Here is a 10,000-nt window from a genome sequence, read left to right as displayed (position 1 = left end):
AGTAATTTAGTTCGACCTAAACCGTCTGTTCTGCACATTTCACGAATGACTGCTTCGTCAATCAGACACAGTTCAATGTTTCTCAAAGAAGCTTCTCCTCGAAGATGCTGCAGTCTGTACATTATTGGGTCCGACCTCAAGTTTCGCAACCCGTACATAAACATCTAACACATTTTATCTTACATTATGGAGCCGGCATAATCTGAAATTATAGTTTGTAAACGGGTACAAATTGATGCTGACGTGTTGTTTTGTACAGTCTATGGTAGCCACAAGCTTTGATAGAATATCTGTTGGAAAAAAGACAACAAAAAAAAGACAAAATATGTTGTTTGTTTTCATAAGTTACAGACACTGTGTCTGTTATTTTTATTGAGTTAACCCTTGTGCATCTTTATGGACATTTTTGGCTTTTTCAGTTTTTTTTTTTTGGTAACTTTGTCTGTGTTAATGCTAACTGCATGAAATTTGCCACAGGTGTGTATTTTTATTGGAATTTTAATATTTCACCCTATTTCCTTTAAAAAAAAAATCTATTTTGCCCTAGGTACATAAAATACTCCCTCTCAGCGCCCTTTGGACAAAAATGGCCCCATAGAAACCCATTAAAACTGCGATTTTTAATCCCAGTGCCATTTAACTATAAAATTATGCAATCTTGGTTAACAGGCTTTCATTAGGTTGGCAAGGCTTCAAAATTTAAATTTTTACTATTTTTTACCAGGTCATGCCATTTTTTCAGGTTTGCCATACAAAGCAAATCATTGTTGTTTTCTGCTGTTTTTGACTTATGCATATTATAGAGCCAATTAGATACATTATGAAGCTATAATTCTGTGGGTGTGTTGGAATGGATGTCAGAGTGTGGTTATGTGTGTGTGTGTGTGTGTTTGTGTGTGTGTGAACAGTTTGAAAGAAAGAAATTATATTGTACTGGAGATCACAAATCCCACCCCATGTAAATGAGTCATAGCCTTGGCAGACTCACAGCGATGACCATGTGGAAACTGAATAAGGTCAAAAAGTTACTGAAAGTTATTTTTTCATTCAAACCCAATTCTTATTACTTATTTGCACTTTTTCATTCGTTGTTGTTTTTGTACAAAGATAAAAGGTGAGCTTGATTTTGATGTAGAAGTTCAGAAGGAATACCCCCCCCCCCCCCCCCCCATAACATCATGCACACAACATTGTTTTCAAAAAAGTTGTCATTTACATCAACCCACATAAAAACGCCGTTCAGTGCCATCATAACTATGCCAAACCTATGGGCGGCAGCGTAGGGAGAAGGATAAAGCATGCAAGCCAATCAGAATCGACAACAACTAATAACACGAGCGACTTCCTGTTCGTTTGAGAACCTAAAACCCCATTTCTCCCAGTTGACACACAGCAACACATAACCGCCGTTATCAGAAATCTCCACTTTGGCCGGAGTTTTAAGAAATAATTGTTTTCTGTGATAAAAACGGGGTTTTCGTGTAAATGAGAGGCCAAACCGCAGGGACATGTCTGCGTTTTCCCTTGGGGTAAATGGGGCATTAAAGAAAAAAAAATTCTGCTTAGAATTTAGTATATAGAAAATAATAATAATAATTATATTTCTATAAAAAACAACAGTGGCATTATATAAAGAAACCGCCGTTTAAAGTGTTAAAATTCTGAAAATAAATGAATGTTTGGTAATTATGATTAGAACTGATGCTGATTTAAAAAATGATGTCAGTGAAAGTGGAAAAAATTATAAATCTATAATATTTTTATATGGACATTTTTGTCCATATAGTGAACCAATGTGTAGCTTTTTTATAATTGATGCACAAGTCAGTGAAAGTAGAAAAAAATATGAATCTATAATATTTTTATGACACTTTTTTGACATGGACATTTTTGTCCTTTATGGGCCTGAGTGGTAGTTTAAAAAAAAAAATCTGATACTGCATAAAAAATATGAATGCATAAAAATTAATGTTGTTGTTTATCATTGACATATCCAAGGCTGTAAAATTTAAAGAAAAAAAAATTCTGCTTAGAATTTAGTATATACAAAATTATTATTATTATTATAATTTTCATAAAATACATCAGTGGCATTATGTAAAGAAACCGGCGTTTAAAGTGTTAAAATTCTGAAAATGAATGAATGTTGGGTCATTATGATTAGAGCTGATGCTGATTAAAAAAATGATGTCAGTGAAAGTGGAAAAAAATATAAATCTATAATATTTTTATGACAGTTTATGGACATGGACATTTTTCTCCATATAATTGGTTAAACACGTTGAAATTGAGTTCACTCAGTCTCCGTGTCTTGTTTTGCTAACAGAAACTAATGTTTAGTGTAACTTACTTGCATAGGTAACGTTATTTCAAAAGTCTGAGTTTATTTACAGACAGTTTAAATTAGTGTTAATGGTAAATCTGCGTGCAGCATTGATGTAATGGTAATTATAATAATCTTACAATAACGGCGAAAGTAAAAAAAAAAAACATTAATTAGCACTGAAACATCCGCGTTTGAGGAGGCGGCTGTTTGTCTCCTGTCGTCACTGATTCGGGTCTCGGATAACATTTCCCTCAGAAATGTCCATCATTAGGAGCCTAGAAATCTCTAGACGCACTCTAGCGGCAGCACATTTTATTTTGCAGCCAGTGTCGTCTAGCAACTCTCCGTTGGATTAAATGATTAACTAGTAAAGCTAGCGAAGTTTCTACAACTAAAAATATTTAAGTTGAGATTACATGATAATTTTAAGTTGAAAGTATAAATTAGCTAACTTCAAAATGTTCAAGTCAAAAGCAATTAAAATGTATGAGTACAAAATAAAAATCTGCCAGTTTTGTTAACTTAAACTTTGCATTTCTTAACTTGATGTAACTGATTACCTCAAATTTATTTGTGTTTACAGTGTGTCTGGAGACTGAGTGCTATAGGTCTGATGGTATCTGCTGTCCTCTGCTGGTGAGCAGCACTCATCACAGCTCACACATACACACACACACACACACACACACACACACACACACACACACACACCTCTGCTCTCACTGCTGCTGCTCTCGCTCTTCTCGGCTCGTCTCCTTCTGTCCTCTGCTCTTCTTCCGTCTGCTCCACTGCGGATCATGTTCAATGTTAGACCATCCTCCACCTTTCATGCATGTGAGTGAGTGAGTGTGTGTGTGTGTGTGTGCTCACAAGTGTGGAGGTCATGTGTCGTGTCACTCCAGGTGTTGTTCTCTGGAAGCCCCAGTTTGTGTCTCAATCTCACAGACTCCTTTACCAAACCGTCCAGCAGCTCCCTCCATAACTGCAGACTACACACACACACACACACACACACACACACACACACACACACACACACACACACACACACACACACACACACACACACACATAATTTTATTACACAGCTCTCTGGAATGCTTGATTCTGATTGGTCAGTTGTGATATTCCAAGATCAGTTATTCCATTGTTTAGCTCACTGTAATAGATTATAAAATAATAACCAGGTAAAATCGTGTGTGTGTGTGTGTGTGTTTGTGTCCCCTGATGATGTGTGATGTCACAGGTGGTGCAACTGATGATGTGTGATGTCACAGGTGGTGCAACTGATGATGTGTGATGTCACAGGTGGTGTGTTTCACACCTGATGATGTGTGTGTGTGTGTGTGTGTGTGTCACCTGATGATGTGTAATGTCACAGGTGGTGTGTGTGTGTGTCACCTGATGATGTGTGATGTCACCGCTGGTGTGTGTGTGTCACCTGATGATGTGTGATGTCACAGGTGGTGTGTGTGTGTGTGTGTGTGTGTGTGTGTATGTCACCTGATGATGTGTGATGTCACAGGTGGTGTGTGTGTGTCACCTGATGATGTGTGATGTCACCGCCAATGTGTGTGCGTGTGTCACCTGATGATGTGTGATGTCACCGCTGGTGTGTGTGTGTGTGTCACCTGATGATGTGTGATGTCACCGCTGGTGTGTGTGTGTGTCACCTGATGATGTGTGATGTCACCGCTGGTCTGTGTGTGTGTCACCTGATGATGTGTGATGTCACTGCCGATATGTGTGCGTGTGTCACCTAATGATGTATGATGTCACTGCCGATGTGTGTGTGTGTGTCACCTGATGATGTGTGATGTCACTGCCGATGTGTGTGCGTGTGTAACCTGATGATGTGTGATGTCACCGCTGGTGTGTGTGTGTGTCACCTGATGATGTGTGATGTCACTGCCGATGTGTGTGCGTGTGTTACCTGATGATGTGTGATGTCACCGCTGGTGTGTGTGTGTGTCACCTGATGATGTGTGATGTCACCGCTGGTCTGTGTGTGTGTCACCTGATTATGTGTGATGTCACCACCGATGTGTGTGCTTGTGTCACCTGATGATGTGTGATGTCACTGCCGATGTGTGTGTGTGTGTCACCTGATGATGTGTGATGTCACCGCTGGTGTGTGTGTGTGTGTCACCTGATGATGTGTGATGTCACTGCCGATGTGTGTGTGTCACCTGATGATATGTGATGTCACCGCTGGTGTGTGGGCGTGTGTCACCTGATGATGTGTGATGTCACCGCTGGTGTGTTGGCGTGTGTCACCTGATGATGTGTGATGTCACCGCTGGTGTGTGTGTGTGTGTCACCTGATGATGTGTGATGTCACCGCTGGTGTGTGTGTGTGTGTCACCTGATGATGTGTGATGTCACTGCCGATGTGTGTGTGTGTGTCACCTGATGATGTATGATGTCACTGCCGATGTGTGTGTGTCACCTGATGATGTGTGATGTCACCGCTGGTGTGTGGGCGTGTGTCACCTGATGATGTGTGATGTCACCGCTGGTGTGTGTGTGTGTGTCACCTGATGATGTGTGATGTCACCGCTGGTGTGTGTGCGTGTGTCACCTGATGATGTGTGATGTCACCGCTGGTGTGTGTGCGTGTGTCACCTGATGATGTGTGATGTCACCGCTGTTGTGTGTGTGTCACCTGATGATGTGTGATGTCACCGCTGGTGTGTGTGTGTGTGTCACCTGATGATGTGTGATGTCACTGCCGATGTGTGTGTGTCACCTGATGATATGTGATGTCACCGCTGGTGTGTGGGCGTGTGTCACCTGATGATGTGTGATGTCACCGCTGGTGTGTGGGCGTGTGTCACCTGATGATGTGTGATGTCACCGCTGGTGTGTGTGTGTGTGTCACCTGATGATGTGTGATGTCACCGCTGGTGTGTGTGCGTGTGTCACCTGATGATGTGTGATGTCACCGCTGGTGTGTGTGTGTGTGTCACCTGATGATGTGTGATGTCACCGCTGGTGTGTGTGCGTGTGTCACCTGATGATGTGTGATGTCACCGCTGGTGTGTGTGTGTGTGTCACCTGATGATGTGTGATGTCACCGCTGGTGTGTGTGTGTGTGTCACCTGATGATGTGTGATGTCACCGCTGGTGTGTGTGTGTGTGTCACCTGATGATGTGTGATGTCACCGCTGGTGTGTGTGTGTGTATCACCTGATGATGTGTGATGTCACCGCTGGTGTGTGCGTGTGTCACCTGATGATGTGTGATGTCACCGCTGGTGTGTGTGTGTGTCACCTGATGATGTGTGATGTCACCGCTGGTGTGTGGGCGTGTGTCACCTGATGATGTGTGATGTCACCGCTGGTGTGTGTGCGTGTGTCACCTGATGATGTGTGATGTCACCGCTGGTGTGTGTGTGTGTGTCACCTGATGATGTGTGATGTCACCGCTGGTGTGTGTGTGTGTATCACCTGATGATGTGTGATGTCACCGCTGGTGTGTGGGCGTGTGTCACCTGATGATGTGTGATGTCACCGCTGGTGTGTGTGTGTCACCTGATGATGTGTGATGTCACCGCTGGTGTGTGTGTCTGTGGCCGCTGCAGCTCCAGTATCAGTGAGTTAAACTGATTCAAACACGTCTCTGTGACCTCACTGTGTGTCTCAGGAACGGACAGCACAGCCTAGAGGACCAACACACACTGAGTTCAGCATGTATTCTCCAAACATGTGTTTCATCAGCGAGACACAAACTGAGATGTTTAGCGGAATGTTCACGCTGCTCATTTCCATACAGCGAATGGATTTTCAGTCAATCAATGGCTTAAATATTAGTTTGATTCTCACATAAAGCAATAATTCAGCTTGAACATGATACACAACACACACAGACTCGAGCTTTCAGGGTCACCTTGACCAGTTATTGTATTGAAAAGTGTTGTGTGAAGATTGTGTCCCACTGAAGAAAGACGTGTGAGTTTGGAGTGACATGACAGGGAGTAAATGATGAGTGGACTTCATTTGTGGATGAAATACACACTTACACTGGGTGTACAGAGCGTTATGTTATTCAATACTAATATATACATACAGACTGTGTATATGATGGGTGAATGAAAAATGGTTATACTTTATTTTAAGGTGTCTTTTTATTAAAGAAAATGTGAATTTTCCAGATAAATGTGCTTGATGTCAAAAAATGTCACAATGGAGATAATAAAAATAGGCTTCAAGTAAAATTCAATTTCAATTTTTATTTTATTTTGTCATATTATAACAATTAAAATTGCTATTATTATTTTTTATTATTTACTAAAGCAGGGTTTACCAAACTGAGGTTCATGAGGTGATTAAAGCTAATAACCAAAGAATAAAAATACAAATAAAAGTTTTTAATAAATAACCAAATTAAATAAAATTTAAACACTTTCTAAATAAACACAGAGAAATTATTTATTTGTCACGTGACCATTAAATGACATCAGAGAATGAGGATTTTTTTTGGAATAAAAGTTTATTTAAGAAAGAAAATTTATTTAAATGTCATGAAAATAATGCCAAAAAAATATTTAATGGTCCTAAAAAATAAAAAAAAGAGTCTCATAGGTTTCACTTTTCTTTAGATTATGTGGTGCAATATAACAGACGTGTCCGAGAACAGGTGAAACTCAGAATGCGTAGATGTGTACCTGTCTGAGTGTGTTTAAGGACAGATCCCACACAGGTGTGTGTGCTGACCCTCTGACCTGCTCCCATAATCCCTGCAGCGCCTCCACAGGCCCACGCTGGTACTGCAACTGTGAAAGACCAACACACACACACACACACAGGTACAACCCAACTGTAACAGTCAGCTCTGCTTAGAGGAACAACATGTTTCGGCTGAGTTTATAATGTTTGGGATGATCTGTGTGTTCCCGGGTTCAGTGCCGCTGTTCTCCAGCGGGAACACGAGGGACCCGACACATGCTGAGCCGTACCGAGACCCTCAGTCATGTTCATGACTAAACCACACAATCAAGCAATTATACGCTTAATGGAGATGATTATCCTCTCTGCTATTCTCTCTCTGTGTCTGTGTGTGTGTGTTTACAAGTTTGTGGGAGTAAAGGCCGAACAACGAGCAAGACACACTCCCCCGAGTATAAGACTCTACTGTACAGTAACTGACTGTTATTATGATGTCCTTTTATATTAAAGATTATGCAAGGTAAACATTACATAATGGAACAGCAAGAATTGTGACAGCATTATGTTTATTAAATGCAATCATCTTTTGAGCTAAAATACACCCGAGCGCTGTTTTGTAATTATAACTGCTTATTATGATGTGAATGTGTTCATCAAGCTGTTATGAAGGAGTGTGACTCACTGCTCCTGCTTCTTATTGCACAGCACTTCATGTTTGTACATTATGCTGTATTATATCTAGATTTATTAGTTTGGAAACTTGTATATTCCAGCTTTGATATGATGCATTTTAGGGGGATTGAGATGTTTTAAAAGAAATGCCATGAAGTTATAAACAAAAATATACATGAATATATAGATAAGTTATATAATATCAGGGAGTTATACTTCCTTATAGCAGAACGGTGTGTGTGTGTGTGTTACTGTGATGACGTACACCAGGGTTGTCTGTGTGTGTGTGTGTGTGTGTGTGTGTGTGTGTGTGTGTGTGTGTGTGTGTTACTGTGAGGATGTACACCAGGGTTGTGTGTTTGTGTGTGTGTGGGGGTGTGTGTGTGTGTGTGTGTGTGTGGGTGTGTGTTACTGTGATGACGTACACCAGGGTCGTGTGTGTGTGTGTGTGTGTGTGTGTGTTACTGTGATGACGTACACCAGGGTTGTGTGTGTGTTACTGTGATGATGTACACCAGGGTTGTGTGTGTGTGTGTGTGTGTGTTACTGTGATGACGTACACCAGGGTTGTGTGTGTGTGTGTGTGTGTGTATTACTCTGCAGGGTTGTGTGTGTGTGTGTATTTCTCTGCAGGGTTCTGTGTGTGTGTTACTGTGATGACGTACACCAGAGTTGTGTGTGTGTGTGTATTGTGTGTGTGTCACTGTGATGACATACACAAGGGTTGTGTGTATGTGTATTACTCTGCAGGGTTGTGTGTGTGTTACTGTGATGACGTACACCAGGGTTGTGTGTGTGTGTGTGTGTGTTACTCTGCAGGGTTGTGTGTGTGTGTCACTGTGATGACGTACACCAGGGTTGTGTGTATGTGTATTACTCTGCAGGGTTGTGTGTGTGTTACTGTGATGACGTACACCAGGGTTGTGTGTGTGTATTACTCTGCAGGGTTGTGTGTGTGTCACTGTGATGACGTACACCAGGGTTGTGTGTGTGTGTGTGTTACTCTGCAGGGTTGTGTGTGTGTTACTGTGATGACGTACACCAGGGTTGTGTGTGTGTGTTTTACTCTGCAGGGTTGTGTGTGTGTCACTGTGATGACGTACACCAGGGTTGTGTGTGTGTGTATTACTCTGCAGGGTTATGTGTGTGTCACTGTGATGACGTACACCAGGGTTGTGTGTGTGTGTATTACTCTGCAGGGTTGTGTGTGTGTTACTGTGATGACGTACACCAGGGTTGTGTGTATGTGTATTACTCTGCAGGGTTGTGTGTGTGTCACTGTGATGACGTACACCAGGGTGGTGTGTGTGTGTATTACTCTGCAGGGTTGTGTGTATGTCACTGTGATGACGTACACCAGGGTTGTGTGTGTGTGTATTACTCTGCAGGGTTGTGTGTGTGTCACTGTGATGACGTACACCAGGGTTGTGTGTGTGTGTATTACTCTGCAGGGTTATGTGTGTGTCACTGTGATGACGTACACCAGGGTTGTGTGTGTGTGTATTACTCTGCAGGGTTGTGTGTGTGTGTGTGTGTTACTCTGCAGGGTTGTGTGTGTGTCACTGTGATGACGTACACCAGGGTGGTGTGTGTGTGTATTACTCTGCAGGGTTGTGTGTGTGTGTGTGTTACAGTGCAGGGTTGTGTGTGTCACTGTGATGACGTACACCAGGGTTGTGTGTGTGTGTATTACTCTGCAGGGTTGTGTGTGTGTCACTGTGATGACGTACACCAGGGTTGTGTGTGTGTGTATTACTCTGCAGGGTTGTGTGTGTGTCACTGTGATGACATACACCAGGGTTGTGTGTGTGTGTATTACTCTGCAGGGTTGTGTGTGTGTCACTGTGATGACGTACACCAGGATTGTGTGTGTGTGTATTACTCTGCAGGGTTGTGTGTGTGTGTGTGTTACTCTGCAGGGTTGTGTGTGTGTTACTGTGATGACGTACACCAGGGTTGTGTGTGTGTGTACTACTCTGCAGGGTTGTTTGTGTGTGTGTGTTACTCTGCAGGGTTGTGTGTGTGTTACTGTGATGACGTACACCAGGGTTGTGTGTGTGTGTATTACTCTGCAGGGTTGTGTGTGTGTGTGTGTTACTCTGCAGGGTTGTGTGTGTGTTACTGTGATGACGTACACCAGGGTTGTGTGTGTGTGTATTACTCTGCAGGGTTGTGTGTGTGTGTGTGTGTGTGTTACTCTGCAGGGTTGTGTGTGTGTTACTGTGATGACGTACACCAGGGTTGTGTGTGTGTGTATTACTCTGCAGGGTTGTGTGTGTGTGTGTGTTACTCTGCAGGGTTGTGTGTGTGTTACTGTGATGACGTACACCAGGGT

The 10,000-nt window shown here is 42.4% G+C and overlaps 2 protein-coding genes across 2 annotated transcripts in view; both read right to left on the bottom strand.

Annotated features, from left to right (window-relative positions):
• LOC143710510 (B-cell receptor CD22-like) overlaps positions 1-10,000 on the bottom strand; it is a 773,497-nt gene that overhangs the window by 668,630 nt on the left and 94,867 nt on the right. The window lies entirely within an intron of this gene.
• Positions 1-10,000, bottom strand: part of mycbpap (mycbp associated protein) — a 42,276-nt gene that overhangs the window by 6,003 nt on the left and 26,273 nt on the right. Inside the window, exons 14-17 of the mRNA XM_077201361.1 lie at positions 6,993-7,100; positions 5,860-5,987; positions 3,197-3,315; positions 3,038-3,114 (exon numbers count right to left, since the gene is read on the bottom strand). Coding sequence (XP_077057476.1) covers positions 3,038-3,114; positions 3,197-3,315; positions 5,860-5,987; positions 6,993-7,100 — 432 coding nt within the window. The remainder of the gene's footprint in view (positions 1-3,037; positions 3,115-3,196; positions 3,316-5,859; positions 5,988-6,992; positions 7,101-10,000) is intronic.

Source organism: Siphateles boraxobius, unplaced genomic scaffold, assembly GCF_051911475.1.
Source record: "Siphateles boraxobius isolate OS27281-9 unplaced genomic scaffold, OSU_SipBor_1 47, whole genome shotgun sequence".
Taxonomy (NCBI): Eukaryota; Metazoa; Chordata; class Actinopteri; order Cypriniformes; family Leuciscidae; genus Siphateles; species Siphateles boraxobius.
The sequence above is the reverse complement of the archived record's forward strand: the minus strand, read 5'-3'. Positions and strand labels throughout refer to the sequence as shown.